This window comes from Copidosoma floridanum, unplaced genomic scaffold, assembly GCF_036245765.1.
Source record: "Copidosoma floridanum isolate Cflo_tuat_1 unplaced genomic scaffold, Cflo_Japanese_pri ptg000014l, whole genome shotgun sequence".
In the NCBI taxonomy this organism is placed as follows: Eukaryota; Metazoa; Arthropoda; class Insecta; order Hymenoptera; family Encyrtidae; genus Copidosoma; species Copidosoma floridanum.
In genome coordinates this window covers 10,177,677-10,194,949 of record NW_028321891.1, presented here as the reverse complement: position 1 = coordinate 10,194,949, position 17,273 = coordinate 10,177,677, and the positions used below count along the sequence as shown (strand labels likewise).

Genomic DNA, 17,273 nt, shown 5'->3' with positions numbered 1-17,273 from the left:
TCGTTGTTTTCTACCCAGTTGCTGACGTGATATAAAAATTAGTGATATTGTAAAGTACCCTACATTCAACAGTAACAAAGAAGTAGCATAGTTAACGATCTTATTTAAAAAAAAATCGTGTTTAAAAAAGGTTTTTTTCAACGCGCTGTAACGTGAAATTTTACATCAGAATGATTCATACTTATAAATGAAGTGCTGTCCGTAATTCATAGATGCACATAAAGCTTTTATTTTTATGGAATATAAAATTAATATGCTGATGACTTAGATTGTATGAAGACTGATAAAATCAAATCATTTTTTTCCCTTTCAATGAATAATTTACAGTTTTTTTCAAGCGATACCACTTTTTAATTCAAGATGTGGCTGAGTAATAAAATTATTTAAAAAATGGGTAGAAAATTAGATTCACCATTGACATATCCTGTTAGAGCCTCTTTTGTTTGGTACGGTACTAAACGAAGCCACGTTAACATTTACAAAAGGCTTTCAAATAAAAAATAATTTATGGCACATATAAAATAAAATAAAAAGTTAATGATAAATCTATTTTGTGCATACAAAAATATATCTCTAATGCACATATTTAAAGTGGCAAATATGATCTTTAATAAAACCTAGATAAAGTTATGCAATTTCAGCAGATATTTTCTACATAACTTATTTGTCAAGTCGTTGCAAGGAATTTTTAATTATTATTATTTTTTTTTATTAATATTTTACCTACATGATGATACGACTTCACTAATAACTTAAATTACTAAAAGCATGGAAGCTCATGTGTACTTTATATAAAATAATTGTCAAATATCCAAAAAACAATTTTTAATAAAAATATAATTTATACAACATTTAGTTTTTAAAACATCTAGTTTTTAGATAAAACTAGATGGATGAATGTTGATATTCTATTGATGATTTTACTTTTTTTTTTTTTTTTTTTTTTTTTTTTTTTTAATGCTCAGTACGAACTAACAACATTGTGCAATGTATCACCTATGTACTCCTTTTACTGGTTTTAAAAATATCGAGCGTTGGGATAAAATTTATTTATTAACTTAACTGAAATTCGAAAAATCTGTTTTTAAAGTAATAGATGGTGTAGGTACTTTGAGTTGAGACTTAGTAGTTTCTAATGTTTTCGTTTGTTTTTGAGCTTGTTGTTGATGAGTCAAACGCACGGCATTTTCAAGCTTAGTCTTCAACTCCGTTGACTGCGACATCAAAGTTTTAAATTCCTGAGAATTAAAAAATGCATCTAATAAGCTTTTATTCCGTACGTACATTTAAAAAAAAAAAAAAATAGGAATCACCGTCCAGACCTGAGGATATTTTGGTCCAATCTTATTTAACCACTGGAAGCTATGTTGATGAAGACTAATTTGATGTTTGGTGCCTTTTTGAAGTTCATCTCCTTCTAATAAATAATTTATTAAAACTGGAACCAACAGCGTCAGTATTTGGATACCTATAAAACGGAAAACAATATTTACTTTTCTGTTTTAAATCATACAAAAAATTGAATGTGTATGCAGCGTGAATTCGTGACAAGAGTATAGGTTTTACATCGCAGACGCAATTTTCAATTTAAAACAAATAAATGTTTTTTAATAAAACTGTTCAATGTAGATTTACATATATGCCTATAGGCGTGATAAGCAGAACGTAAAAATACACTTTGTAAGTGTATGTTGGATCGTTTTATTTTACCTTGTAAAATGTCATCTGGTGGCATGAAACATGATTGAAACGGATAGTTTGACAAACAGATGGAAAATTAGAATACGAGTTAAAAAAAATACTTACGTCGCGTAGGTTCTGCTAATGCGATGAGACTATCGACCGTCGTAATGCATTCCAAAGTGAATTGTAATTCCTCGTCATTTGTTACTTGCTTGCTCTGATCACTGTACAAGTACTCAACTATTCTTGGAGCAAGTGCGTGAATGTAAGGCGTACTTATACTGCGATCTTGTTGAAGAAAGATCGTTCTTAGAGTTTGCACGCATTTGAGTCTTATCTGTACGGTTGTGAAAAAAAAAAGAATTTATACGTTATATTTGAATAAATATTAATATATAATGACCCCACCAACTTACATAAATATTTTCAGACTGAATGACAAGACGGAAGTGGTTTATACATGGGAACTGTAAGTTTGGTGGACTGACGACTTCTGGTAGAGCGTGAAGTACGAAAACAGCTATGCCCAGCATCATGGCAACCTCGTCCATTTTAGTTTCGTCGCTCCCTGTAAGATATTTTTATTTTATTTACAAGTTTTAATGAGAAAATTTTATTTATTATTTTTTTTTTTCAAAGGGAGTTCTTTACCAGTTTTGGCGAGGTCTATAATTTTTGCAAGAGCGCTTTGCAAGTGCGCGGTCCACTGATTTTGACTTCGAGGATCCCTGGAGTATTTGTGAATGGCAAGATTCTTCAAGCAATGTAGCGCTGCGTGTACCGGCGTGTCGGTACCAGTTTTAATGTAGTTGTTTTCAGATCGTACCGCTGTTTCCCTAACAACACCAGTCGTTAGGTACAAAAGTGTCGGTAAAATCATGACGGATCCAGTTGGCGAGCATAGATTTGGAAGAGTTTCCATGACTGATAGAGCGGCGGCAATGAGCTTTCCGCTTTCATCGGTGGGCAAGTAGCCTCGCTGGCTTAAAATAGCCGTTGCTCCACCAGGATTAGGATTTAACGGTGGTATTTGACGGACTAATAGGCATAGGCACACTTCTAGAACTGCAAATACTAGTGACTTTCCTGGCATCAGCTCGGAAGCATCTTCTCCCTCGCCCAGACAGTCTAGCTCAGGTACGTCCTTCGTTTCATCATCATCCGACGTTAATTCTATATAAGATTTTTCAAAAATAAAGTATCGTTCTTCAAATACATTTTTTTCTCACTCCTCTAAGGGCCATACTTTACCTCTTAATTTAGCTTTTTTCCTCTCTGTCAAGTCTTCTTGATTTGCTTTTATAACTTGTTTCAAAACTTCCATTACCATTATTTGAATTGAATAGATTTCGTTTGTTAATAGTAATCTGCGCATAAATATATTATTACATTCAAAACTTATCTAATGAGTAAAAACAACCTATCTATAATTCGATTTTTACCTGTGAAGAACATTACAAAGTTCAATTGGAAGAGATTTATTGACAACAAGAACTTTCCTAGCCCACAAGGAGTCGAGTAAAGTATACAGAGCACTTAAACAAGTTTCAATGTTTTGGGTGGATTCAGAAGAACGTGGGCTGCACAAAGCCTCCATGCAAATGCCTATATCAAACAAATTGATTAATACGTTATTATTGATAAACTACCAAATTTATTTCAAAATGCGAATATTTTATACCATATAGTAAATGAAATCGTTCTTTATTTGAGCCAGTCTTAACAGTGTGATTATTATTAGTTCCATCGGATTTTTTGGCATTTAAATCAGTAGTCTCATTTAATTCAAAGCCTCTAACGTTGAGCCAAAGTGTCGCAGCATACAAAATTGGGGCCCACGAATTTAAATAGTAAGGGCGAGCTAACTCCATGGTATCCGTTGTATAAAACGCTCCACCATCGTGTGGTAATTGACTCGCAAATTCTAAAAAAATAAAAAAATAAAGTTGAAATAAACATAAAAAGTGTAAAAAAGTGAAAAACAGTCGTTTGATTCAGTATTAATAGTAAAATCACTTACCAGGAGGAAGAGAGAGTAATGCGTGATCTCGTAAAGCTGCAAGCCAGTGTTGGCTCAAACTCGGAAGTTCAGGCTGTACTAGACTGAGCAGACTTTCATTCTGAAACTCAAATTCTCCGAACCCTTCTCCATCTTCCTCATTATTTTCCTGATTGTTATTTTTATTCGTAATTTCCCTATTATCCAACGCTGATCCGTCTTTTATCATCGCTACGACGTAAACCTCTGCCCAAGCTTTCAATATTGCCAGTCTCTCGAGTGTCGATAGACTCTCGTTGTACAACTGAGGACGCGCGTGACCTTCTCTCAATTTTTCTAAGGATGACACCAGGAGCTGGTGCACTCTTCGTAGATCGTTAAGATCACGTGCCACGCCACTCCCGATCCAAGCACTACAGGCTTCGCAAGCGGCAGCCGTAACGTGAGGTGATGTCTCCGCGGAAAATGCTGGCCGCAACGCGGCTCCAACCTAATTTATTATTACCATTATTTTATTTCTCTATTAGAAATCATGTATGTACGCGATGGCACGTAGATCGATAATATACCTGAGCTTGGAATTGTTCAAGTAAAAGGTGACCAGGAAATTCTGGTTCTGGTACTTTGGCGAATTTATCTATGGTTTCCTGGAGTGTTTTCAATCCTTCCAAACGAAGAGAGTCGCAATCGCTCGTTGCCGCCATGAATGCCATTCGAACTAAATCTGATAAATACAAAACGAGGAAATCACCTGAAAAGAGGGTTCAAAAAAATCGTTATAAAATCTTTATTCTGTAATCTTTCCTTCAAAATGGGGAATGAAGATTAACCTTTTCCTTTTGTATTTTGCATCTCCTTAGCCATAGCCAAATCAAAATGCACCTGCTTGTCGTTTGCGCAGGCAGTAATGATACGTCGAACGCATTGAGCTGCAAAGACTCTGGTCGGCCAGCGAGGTGATATCATTTGACGCTGTTTCGAAGATTCATCAGCGTGAAACTCAGCCTGATCATCGTCGCCCTCACCATCTACATTCTCGTTATCACCAGACGTTTCCTCAGGATTTATATTAGCTGCTTCATCAAGTGTACTCGATTCTAGGATTTTGTCAAAGTGCATTTGTAAGTATGTTGTTTTAATTAAAAAAAAACCTAATAGCATGCTTTTACATCAAAGCGACACATTTGGCACATGATTAATATGCCTCTCCATATACCTGTAGCAACCGTTAGGACATCTTTGCAAAGCGACAGCCAGGGTGACAGGTTGTTTGATGCGAGAATTTGGAGCATGCTGGTCAACGTGTCGTGGATCTCCTTGATCAGTTGACTGTCCGTCTCGGTATCGAGCATACTAAAGAGGACACCAGGCAAGCCTGTTTCCGTTATCACCAGACCCTCGACAACGTTTGTATCGCGGCTCTCATTTGCCAGTGTCATTGCGTGCTCGCAAACTTCTTTTGCTTCACGCTGCGCTAGCTGTCGTAGGCAGGATATCGCGGCTTTGCGGAGTAGCAGGTGATTGCTCGACAACGTTCGCTGTAATTATTATTAATTAAATCCTTAGTTCAGTACACAAATGCGAGGATTTTTGAAAAAAAAAAAAAACTCACGCATAGCGTAGGAACGAGGGAAGAAAGATTGACGTGGCGCGGTGCGAAAAGGTGCAGCTGCTGGAGGCATCCCGTTGCTTCGGCTTGTACAAGAGAATCCTGGTGGTCCTGCATAATGGCGCAAGCACACAAAAATGAGGAGCGAGCCATGCATATTGACGAAGTGTTTCCTTGAAGCTCGGGTCCGATGACGGTGATAAGTGCTGACAGAACTTTACCGATGCATTGGTGGACGTCGATATACGAATGCGGAACATTTAACAGAAGGGTCAGACAAAGAGAAAGAGTTGGCTCGACGTAGCCTCGGAACATTGGCCCTCCAGAATCAGCTATCAGAGCTAGTGCATGCAATGCCCACACCTGAAAAACAATATTAAGGTATAATGCACATTGCATATATCACAATTTACACGGAGGAATCAGTATCACGACTCACTTGCACAACGGGAGACGAATTATCCTGAGCGAGAGCAAGTAAAATGCTGACACTAGTATTTAGATGTTGACTAGAGCCCATGCCACCGACATACTTGTGCAAACAACCCAGTGCTAATGAATGGCCTGTTCGAGTGACCACATCTCGGGCCGATTTTAAACGATCGAAACTCGTTTGCGCCATTTCCGCGGTGAATTTGGCATCGGAAATGACCTGAGCCATACGACCTACCGCTTCACCGGCAGCCCAGCGTAAAATTGCATTGTGGCTCGAAAGCGATCCCTTCAAAAGTAAATGTAAGAATGTAAAACGATTTAAAGTCACTCGGTCATGTTTGGAATTACTTTTCACGTACTATGATGAGATTTGTGGCTGCCTTTTTGACGTCCTCCTGGCCAAAGCCGGTCTTGGCCTCGTTGAGGCCTTTTAGCCCACTGAGCACGGCTGTAAAAACGTTCATCTGAACTGCCTCTTGTCTACCCGACTTGGCGTGCTTTATGCATTCACTGAAGTGGTCGAGCATTTGCAGCCGGTGTTTGTTGGCAACTCGTGGAAAGATTTGTCCAAATAGAGATACTGACATGTCGATGACTGCAACGCCCAAAGGTAATGGACCAGGCAGGGATTCGTCCTACAGTGGAAATAAGTATTACAAGTTTTCTAAAATAGAAATTGAACAAAGAACTTGGTATTCATCTAATGTAACTTACCGCTGGTATGGGTCTATAGAGGCAACATGAGTTGTGTTCCAAAGCTCCGGATCCAGCCGCGCTATTGGGCTGCAACTAATTTCAGTAAATTATTATTAACACACGCACATGCTAAAAAGCTGTAAATTAAATTAAGTCGTAATTAAAACTAAAAATAAAAACAAAAACATGAGTACTGTGATTGCTGAAAAGTAATTAATAATGGAACTAAATCATATTTTGTAATATTTGCTACTACTTTTTCAACAAAAATGAATCGAAATGAAAAAAAAAAAAAAAAAAAAAAAAAAAACGAGCAAGCTGGTAATTCTTCTAACGTATATACAAAGGACAACAAAAATGTTTTACATAGTGATTAGGGTGTAAAAAAAGTTTGTATTAAGCTACTTGATAAACTGAAAACAAAACTCAATAAACTACACTTGAAGTTCTCTCTCTCTCTCTCTCTTGCAAACCACATTACTCACATGTTCCAAATCAGCTTTTCTGTTAGGTTCCATCTAAATACGAATAAAATAATCTTAATGTCTAATGAACAAAAATAACCGTTCTCTCTATGAAACTTTTTTCCAGTAATACAATAATTTTCCAATTTTTTACTCTAAATCAAAATCAAGTACCTGGTCTTCTATTGTGCGATGATCAGTCTCTTGAAGCCAAGTTCCGAGAATAACTGAATCGTTAGCATGACACACCGTTCGGAGTAACGAAGTTGTTGTTGTATTACTAGGGTTGTCTGCCAGTGTGAATTCCGACACTAACATTCTCAGTAGATGAGTGTAGGAACCTACATAACAGCAAAAAATTGAAAATATTAGTGTCAAGTAAAAATTTAATAGATTCATAGAATAAGTGTGAATATTTTATTAATTACTTTCAAACGTGTGCGGCGGAAGTAACAGTAGCGTTTCATAGAGCCTTAGACGAACCATAGCTGTCAGAGCCTTCAATTGCTGTTCGTAACATTTTAATACGGTCGTCATACTGAAATCAAACACAAATACAATTTTCATTTAAAATTCCGTACAAGTGACACTCGTCACTAATACACAAGCATCAAGTACGAAACGCATAAAACTCACTTAGTTAGCATTCCAAGAGCAGATTCGATAGGTGAAAGCAGTCGCCTCGTTATGTCGTCGTTGACCAATTCAGGACAGTGTAACAGGAAGCTGTGCATCGCAGACAGCGCTCCAGCACGACCCTCTAGTGTCACTTTCCACGTAAACGCGTCACCTCGCGCCTTTTCGCTCTCCAATTCCTTGTTGGAACGCGGAAACGAGTTTCTCCACAACAGCAGCATTCGAGGCAAAAGTCCCTTTACGACGGCAGTTCCTGAGATACAAAATTTCACACTTGAAATTTAAACATTTACTTCACCCACGATGTATTAAGAAATATTTCAGCAGTTTTCTCTATACCTAAAGTCATTATAGCTCCAATGAGAAGCCATCCCGCGTGAGTTCTGTCCCAAGACAACCGGCTGTTTTGACTCGCGCTTCTCAAAAGCTCTTCAGCCGTGTTGAATATAATCTGAAATCATGTGAATGTTTAATCAACAAGAGTAAGCAAGCGAGCTTTTACGCTTATACCTTTCCCTTGGTATGCGGGACTCCAAGTGGTGAGAAGCGCACGCTGCCCAAGACCGCAGCCAACGCACTGCTGTAGCCAGTAATCGCTTCCGGAGAAGATCTCATGTTTTCGATACTCTCTACGCATCGATCAATCAACGGAGTAATTTGGCTTGGCACAGCCACGCAAATGCATCTCAAGCACCAAGCTGCAGCGAGTCTGGCTGCTTTGCAAGGATGCAATAGCACAGTCATCGTTGTTTCGATGAGATCTGTAAATTTTTATCGATATGTTAGATTCTTAATTCATTTATTTTCAAGGACTTTTGTTTTTAAGGATCTCTTACTCAAGGATTGGTCGTTCAAGATGTTGGAAGCAGTCGTTCCCAAACCAAGAATCAAATTTCCCATCTCTTGCAACGCGCAGACTAGCAGGTGCTGACCAAATAATGTCTCCTGGTTGCAATCTTTTGCATTCTCTGGACTAAAATCTGCAACAACCAAACACCGAATTACAACTCTCGAATGTACTTATTAATTTGCACAACTTCGAATTCTTTTCAAATGAAAAATGTACAAGGTATATATACCAATGGAGTTCATCTGTTTCAAAATAATATGGGCTATTTCCTTGCAAGCGGCTGCCTGGGCGCCCTCGCCAAGTAATTTGCCAATGGTGCCCCTCAACATAAAATTAATGCATTTCCTCGAATAAACGGCATCGACATGCGAACTGGCGGCCTTTGGATTCGCAACGAGATCCAGTACGTGTGCTACAAGTGTTCCGATATGGCGCTCGAGCCATGTGCTCCCCAGCATTTGAACGAATATTACGTACGCCTGCAAAAATAATTTATGCATTTCGAGGTCGAATCTATACATAAAAATAAGAAAAAAAAAAAAAAAAAAAAAAAAAAAAAAAAAATTATAATAATAGTAAAAAAAAACAGGAAAATTTTCAAGTATACTGCAGACGTACGTGTGTGACTCCAACTCGAACTTCGCGATTTACGCCGGAGCTGCCCTTGATTATTTCTCCAGGCCCCTTGAGAAATCCGACGCCACCTCTCAGGAATCCCGACATCAGGATGTTCAGTACCTCCTCCAGCTTCGATATTTGCTTGATGTTTTTGTTTTGAACGACTGAAACGAATAGACCGGAGTATTATGTTTTAGAATCCAACATCTTTATCATCCTCCAAATTATCATCACAGATAAAAAAAAAAAAAAAAAAAAAAAAAAGTGATGTTTCGTGGCTGCTCACCTGACGGATTCTGTCCCTTCGGAGCCGGCAACTGCGTCATCGCGACGAGGGTCCCCAGTAACTTGGCGACCGCGCACCTCACCTCGTAATTCGATCCTTCGAAAGCCCGAAAGCAGAGAGTCGCCACGCTCTCGATTTCCGTCGTGTACAAAAAGGGCGCGTGGTGCAGCATTTCCAAGATGCACTGCAAGCAATCCGTTCATTACTTACTCCCAAATTTTCACGCATCAATGGAAATTTAAAATAAATTCCTTTTGAGGATTAGACGATAACACATTTATGTATAAGTAGGTACTAACTTTAGCAGCGGCGCATCTCACAGCCATAACGCGATCGGTAAGGCAATGCCTGCAAACCTTGTAGATCTCTTTGTGGACATTTGTTACTGCGGAACCCATGCCCGCGCAGACCTGGTGAAAAAAAAAAAAAAAAATATACAACACGCAAGGTCAAAGTCGTGGGATTGGTTGTAAGAGGGGAAGAAGACTCTACAAGTATTTAGAAAGCCGTAGAATCGCAATGAAAGCCGCTGGTAGCGTTTATTTACCTTCTCCAGGGTATGCATGATCTCTATCCGCGTCTGGGATTCCGCGTTACGCAGCGATTTTATCAGAATCTGCACAGTTTCCTCGTAAGAACGGCCCATCATTCGACCGAGTTTCTCGTACATGCACCCGACGCAGCAGATCGCAGCGCTGATACAAAAAGCATTCATTTTTATTATTCGCCAAATCGGAATTTTTTTCTTCCATACACAAAAGTGCTTCACAAATTTATCGATGGATTGATTCAATGTGTAAGTACTCTCTGGTTTGTGATGATAAAAAAATAAGAAACAAAACAATGGCTCTATTCAATTTGTGTTGCTTTTTTCAGAGCCATCTAAAAATAAAGTAAAGCGTCAATTTTTCCACGAAAGACATATACTCCAACAATAGAGCTTCTGCATTTACTTTTAAATCTCCCCTAAAGAGAGCTTACGTAAATGTACAGTCCAAAATACAGAGGTATCTTGTGAAAGCTTGAACAATCTAAAAATAACGAGTTCTCGCAGCTAATATTCTGTCTACGTGCGGGAGTGTGCACATGTTATTATGTGTGTGTATATACATATACTGGATCTCCAGCCGCAGCAAACAGCGTTTAATTAAGTCAACATTGAACGATTTAATTAATGAAGCACACAGATGATGGTGTATAATGTATGGTACTTGTACTGTGCATGATATGATGTATTACTAACAGTTTGGTGGGCAGAAAGCTCGGCGAGTCATCTTTGTTCTTTAAAATATCATTGCACTTGTTGACGGTGTCGAATAGTAAAAACGTATCGCCAACGCTGAAGAGGGTCGCGAGGCACCTGGCTATCAGACGCCGGGTTGGCGGTCCTGGCGCACCTTGCATGTGCCTCGTCAATTGCTCGACTAGCTTTTGCTGACATCCTTTTATGTCGTTCTGCGGAAAAATTATTGATTTTTCTCAAGTTGCGTCAATTTTTTTAGAATTCAATAATTTTTTAACATTTTTTTTTCTTTCTAACATCATGCAGATTCAATTGATTTGTTGCGTTACCTTTTGAGCGGCTACTAGAACTTTGTCCAGGAATCTTAGCCATTCGAAGACGAAAACTGGCCTCTTTGCTTCAGGAATTTGATTAAGTGCATCCTCATTGAGGGTCAAACTATGACTCAACTCCATCATTGTTAATACGTGCTAATCCAGCTAAGCTGTTTCAAATTACAAGAAAAGTTCATCTTGCAGTCAAGATGTGTAAAATTTTTTTTTTGTGTAGTTTTTTTTTTTCGAGTTGAAAAAATTAAAAACTTTTATGATAGTGATGACAAATAAAAATTAATCACATTTTAAATTAATCAGTTTTCTTATAATGTATCATAGTAAGAAATTAAAATAAATCGTTTAATTCATTGGTGTCGTTTCTCAAGTTCAAGTAAAAGTAGTACAACGTTTACAACAACTTTTATGGTGTTGAGAAAATACAAATTATTTAATTTGAAACAAGTAACAATTTTTGTTTTTAAAATCAATAGTAGTGTTTGTTTCAACAGTTAGTATAAGTTTCGTTTGTAATGAAAAAAAAAAAAAAAATAAATAAATAATAGTAATACAAAATTATTACTTTTAATATTATAACATGATGTATTTAAAAATTTTGCTGGAGGGAAATGTGTAAAATCTATTCCAAACAGTTGGCATTACAAGCATTTTCCAAATTTTTGATGAGGTTGTTTGGCATAGCTTCAAATATTTTTTGTATGTAAGATGTCTCGTCACAAATTCTTTATATTAATATGATGCGAGTCTAAAAAACGTTATTGACTATTGAACGAAAAAACCGAGTATTTTCGCATCGTATAAGTTCTCAACAATATAGAAAAGAGCAAACGTAATGAAATAAAAGACCTACTGCCTTTTACGTATGCACAAGTATGTATGTACATGGTGTACACAACACAAATACACACACTTTTTTGGCGTAAGTCACACACCATAGCAATAATGATTTTCCAGATGAATAAGTAGGTCATCTGTTGGGTACACGCATTAATCATCACCACCACAGAAACGTGAAACAATAACTCGAGAAAAAAACAATGGAAATGAAAATAAATAAACTTAAAGTCAGCCCTTAATAACAACAAGCCTTGAGTTAATCATTCGTTTATGATTAATAAATGAAAAGAGTGATTCTAAATAATTAACTAACCTGGTACTACACCTTCTCAATGGAATAATGACAAGATGCAACAACAATAGCAGCAATACAAGCTGGATTGCTGGGGGTATATAAGCAATATACAGCCGTGCGATCGATGATGAGAGAGCCGACCCACTCTCCAGGCCGTCCTCTAAAACTCTTGTTCTCGCTGTACACTATTCATCATCGTCGTCGTCCTCGTCAACTTCATTTTCATTGCAGTGAAAATATCATTCTTTCATAATTTTTTTTTTTTTTTCTTATCGTACACGCGACAGCTTATAGATAAGCTGATAGTCGCGCAAGAGCATCTCCAAAATTTACACTGGACACTGGCGCACAAAAAACACACAAACTTCACTGATTTCACTGAATTATTTTTTATCTCTGCGACAGTGCGGCTGCTTATAAATACAAATATGGGTAAAAGGAAATTGAGCCGAGCGCATAAATTTGTTCTCCTCTCCTCTCTCACTTGATCTCCTCTATTTATATTTACTCGGGAAGAGCATAAGTACTACCAGGTTAAAGAAGAACGTGTACAGAAAACTTGGGCTTTGTATTTTGGATAGTTGACTTCGACGACGATAATATAAGTTCAGCAAGTCACATGCAGTTTAACCAGATACGAGCTTAGCAGCAGATATTCGGCGGATGTAAGACGCGAACGTTTTTTTTTATCTCCATGTTTCCAAGCTTAAGGGATACTTAATTAAGTGTACATTTCAGAGTCGAAATGGCCATCACATACTATGGGCTGGCGGCGATTGCGGAATACACCCCATGTCTATACTTATCCGTCCGAACTCTGGACTCCAGATTCCAGATAATCCAGATATGGACTATTGACTGATATGGAGCAGAACTGCAGAAGCTTACGCACATATACACACACTGACACTACACACACACACACACACACACACACACACACACACACACACACACACATTCTCGCACAGTAAGGAACCTGCTATACCGACGATTAAAACCCACACACTCCGCTATATCGACGGCAACACTCCCAACACCCTGTCGTACCGACAGTAGATACGCAACTACTTTAAAAACGATCAGCGCCGTCTATCGTGTCCGATCCCGAACTAAAAAGTCCGCTTGGCTGGTTATTTTTCCAGTTAGTCCTCATTTTTTCGATTTTCGGTCACTCCAGCCTCCAGCCCCACCCACACTCTCGACCAAGAGCTGAGGCCCGAGGGTAGTAAAAAATCTAAATCAGCCGTCACTCACCAAAATTGAAAAATTTCATGATTTGTAAAGATCCAAAATATTTTTGTGATATTTCATTCTGGTGAAGAGTTATGTAGTCATTAAGGCAGTACCATGTAGTTGATTTTATAAACTAGCCGCAACTTTAAGCAACGGTTAGAAAACAAAAAGTTGCATTATTGTTTGCCATTCGAGGCAAGATTAAAATTTACCTTCTACTTTAAAATAACCATAGATTCATTTTTTTTAAGGTCGAATTCCAAGCTCTTGTTCTATTATACCCACTCTAACTGAACCAGGATAATTTTCAAGGCATTAGGATAAAAGGACTACTAATTGAACATAATTTGTAAAATTAGTAAAATATAGTTACGACGAGCGACAAGGCACGTTCATCCACTTCAAATTGATGTTTAGTTACATTTCACCAGTGACATAAACCCCAACACCAGAGTTTAAAAGCGTCCGGAGTCTTCACGAAGCCTCGAGATTTCGTGAAAACTAGATCCTGAGCTCATCGAGATTAGGCACATTCGAAAATGTCGGATCCTATTGATATTGGAAAAAATGCTCTATTACAGTTGCAATCGGACTTTGTTCTATGTTTTTAAACTACACGTAAGTAGATAGTACAAGATTAACAAAGAAGAGATCGAAAAAGAAAATAGGGATGGAGAGAGGGAGGACAAAAAATCGTAAAAAAAAGAGCTTTTTCGTGCATACGTCATTTTACCGTTTGACGCGCACTGCCGCTAATATATATACGTATTATGCGATCATCATAGTCGGATAGTCGCTGGACAGTATGTATGCAAGTTTCTGACAGACCTCATAAATTTTTTTTTTACATCGTTCCGATGCCATAAGGCTATACAGAGGGGTATTGGCTCATCGAGACTCGTAAATATTTTTTTGTTCGTTGCATAATATGTACGTATACGCTAGAAGAAGGTGACGAACCGACACTTTTTTTGCAAATCAATGAATGGATAGTAGTGATGTTACCGGCTCTGACGTTACTTTGGTAGTATCATTAAAAATTTTGCACACATCGTTACTTATCGTAAATTTGTGTTGTACATAGCGACGCACGTACACAAGTATATATATTATATAGGTAATAATTTTTCAAAATTTGTTCGAATCAATCAATTAATACCTACACGTCCATAAACACATCAATAATGTATATAAAGTTTGTAGGTACAGAGGAATACGCAATTTCATAAGATTGTTAGTTAGGGGACTTGTAAGTACTTTATCATGAATAAACATTCTCAAAAAGTGAAAACTATATCGTACTTTGGATTCTACATTTTGCAGCCACGTGTTATTGTTTTTTTTTATTTTTATTTTTTTATTTTCAGCTTAGGAATAAAAAAAAAAAATAAAGTTATATTCTGAAATCGTAATCAATATGTCAATAATACGATCGTTTGTGTATTATATTACGTTTTATGATAATTGTAATATCATCAAATTTTTGTATGTATTCTTGTCAAGTTTTAATTATAGTGATAATTAAATGTTTTTTTCTAAATTAAAAATAAAAATTATCAAGCCGTATCAGTGTAAAAAACATGTTTTTAAACGTTTTAATTTGTTGCATATGAATTATAAATAAGTAAAATAATGGGTTATATGTTACATTACATCGTGAGATAAATTAAAAATATAGTACATGTACAGTTTTCAATTTACTCGATGATTTTTTAAAAATTATTTTCAAAATTTCAGATATATTTCAAAAGTCTATTATTTATAAATGTTTGATTTTTGTACGGTATACATTTCAAACACTACTAAAAACAATTTTTTTTCATTAAAAACAATATACTTGGATTACGAATGTATATGGTGTTGTTACTAACAATAAAATATTTCAAAAACTGTACTTGAATAATATAATTGAAATTATTAATTAGAAGTAAATGTGTATATCTAAGAATAAAAAAATTATTTGTTCTATTATATAGAGAAGATAATAAAATAATTGTAATTGAATTTCAAATAAAAATAATGAAGAATGTTTTTAATTCCTTCTTCTGATTTATCTACTCCTCGCCTTTATATATACGGAAAGAATGGAGTTTTTATGTTACAAAAATCACAAACAACAAAATCTCAGATGTAACAAATTGGATAAATAATAGGTTGACCAATTTCTCTTTTTAATCGTGAGTATACACATACCTGCGCCGATCGGAAAAAAAATCCTGCGTGACCCAGTAACTTAAACAGTGACTGATGAAAGTTAGCACGTGTGACAATAAAATTTATAAAGTCAGCGAGAAAGTGCGCCTATGCAGTTGAACCGGTATTTTTTTTTCCTTTTTTTTTTTTTTCATCCCAGAAATGCATCGGAGACACCAATGAAATCGATCGCAAAACTATCTACGCGGAGTTCCCCGCATCAGGTGGGTCCTCTGAATACAAGACACATAGTTCACCAGAAAAAGAGAGGGACAGAACGCGAGGTCCGCTGATGTAATCGGTAGTACGTACGTGTTCTTTCTCTCCTCCCGTGTAAGTACAACATTATACACCACGCGATCTCGTAATACCACTCCATACGTAATAATATATGAGTTTACTTTGATTACCGGCCACGAGCACACCTGCACCGGCTTATTTGCGTATGCTCGTTCAAATGTACATTCCTATACGTGAGTATTTTGGGGATTAAGTGTGTTAACAATACCTACATTAATACAGACTTTTGTTTGAAAAATGCCTTTTAACATGTATGCAGTTATATATATATAGTTAGAAGTAACGGGAGGAAGAAAAATTTGTTGAGAAACGCGTTTATTGCTGATATATGTTTATAAAAATGTAAACAACATTTTTTGCAAATCATCGGTATCAGTTTGTCTAATCGCAACTCATGCACTTGAACTGCGTACGAGTTCACAGTCATGTGTCTGATGTATACTCTGCGTGATTTTTTTTTTTTTTTTTTTTTTTTTAACTTGTATGGTAGGGGTTGTATCAATACGCGTACGTTTTCTATTTAAATTATTGCATGCACTTGTTTTTTGCACCAATGCAGGTAAGCAGTATCAATTGTGAAGATTTTTTTTTTTTTTTTTTTTATCTTTCAAAGAAATTATTGTTTCTCACAAAGTGCGCGCACACCTCACTCAGTGTCAATTTCAGGGCTGCTGCAAAACGGGTTTTATTTGAAGTCTGCCTCGCGTACGACTTAAAAAAAAATGTTTGGCAACGTTTTCACTGAATTTATTCTACTGTGTCAATTATACTTTCAGGCTTTCTTCGTATTTATATTATCACTAATCGTGGATATTTTTAGACCGGAGGAATACGTGAAGGTATTTTATTATATGGTCAGAGCATATACAGTAAACCTCTTAATAAAATACTATTTTTTGGGTACTTGAAGATATGATTTCAGAATAACACGAGTCCGGTGTCAGTTAGCCCTATCATGTATATGATAATTAAAGTAACAAAATTATTTTTGACTGAAAATGTCTATGCATGTACGAACTAAAATGAACTATGTTTAATGACGCATTTAGACGTGAAAATATCGAGGATTTTTACACGATGATTGAAACTTTATCACACGACCATTACTTACAAGTATTTAAACCCAAAAATTTGACATACAATCGACATTAATTAAAAAAAAAAAAAAAAAAATTCCTGATTGAAAAAAGTATTTAAGATCAAAAGCATACTATATGTAACACGTAAAAGCTGCAAAGTATCGGTGATCAACAAATAATTAGACCTGTCGGTGGCAAGTACAAATTTTCTCGTCAAAAAGAAAAAGTAACTTTTTTATTACACATCATAATTAAACATCCCGCAAACTCAACTTGAAATTACACGTCTAGAAGCAAATGGCTTTGATGACATATACACGTGCTCGAGCACACCACAAACATCGTGTTTACATATACGCGGGCTCTCGTCATTTTTAATCACATACTTGTGAAATATTAAAAAAACTCGTGGAAATTGAGAGAACCGATGGATCAGCATTAATATTCGTCTAGAAGAAAATTGAAACACACGACGAGCCGTC

General features: G+C 36.6%; 1 protein-coding gene across 3 annotated transcripts; it reads right to left on the bottom strand.

Annotated features, from left to right (window-relative positions):
• Positions 1-717: 717 nt before the first annotated feature.
• On the bottom strand, positions 718-12,803 carry LOC106638968 (HEAT repeat-containing protein 5B). Of its 3 annotated transcripts, XM_089591951.1 has the most exons (32): positions 12,002-12,803; positions 10,849-11,003; positions 10,520-10,731; positions 9,824-9,971; positions 9,576-9,686; positions 9,277-9,460; positions 8,991-9,154; positions 8,602-8,851; positions 8,359-8,502; positions 8,033-8,283; positions 7,862-7,973; positions 7,523-7,775; positions 7,315-7,424; positions 7,061-7,227; positions 6,908-6,940; positions 6,441-6,515; positions 6,086-6,361; positions 5,731-6,012; positions 5,295-5,654; positions 4,899-5,220; positions 4,513-4,779; positions 4,252-4,433; positions 3,704-4,172; positions 3,365-3,607; positions 3,126-3,288; positions 2,935-3,050; positions 2,335-2,856; positions 2,100-2,251; positions 1,807-2,020; positions 1,711-1,725; positions 1,323-1,468; positions 718-1,238 (listed from the first exon to the last, which is right to left on the bottom strand). In XM_089591951.1, exons 2-32 carry the CDS (start codon positions 10,975-10,977, stop codon positions 1,059-1,061), a joined length of 6,252 nt encoding a protein of 2,083 aa, XP_089448077.1. In that variant the 5' UTR covers positions 10,978-11,003; positions 12,002-12,803; the 3' UTR covers positions 718-1,058. The 3 variants fall into 3 exon arrangements, with proteins under 3 accessions (XP_089448077.1, XP_014207871.2, XP_089448078.1); XM_014352385.3 differs by lacking the exon at positions 1,711-1,725; XM_089591952.1 differs by lacking the exons at positions 1,711-1,725; positions 6,908-6,940.
• Positions 12,804-17,273: the final 4,470 nt, after the last annotated feature.

What these genes read in the sequence shown, in the direction of transcription:
- LOC106638968 (XM_089591951.1), bottom strand. Translation starts at nt 10,977, where the DNA reads ATGATGGAGTTGAGTCATAGTTTGACCCTCAATGAGGATGCACTTAAT. An exon ending in TGAGATGCGCCGCTGCTAAA is followed by an intron (nt 9,461 to 9,575) that starts GTTAGTACCTAC and finishes GATTGCTTGCAG; the next exon opens with TGCATCTTGGAAATGCTGCA. An exon ending in GCTCTTGGAATGCTAACTAA is followed by an intron (nt 7,425 to 7,522) that starts GTGAGTTTTATG and finishes GTTTGATTTCAG; the next exon opens with TATGACGACCGTATTAAAAT.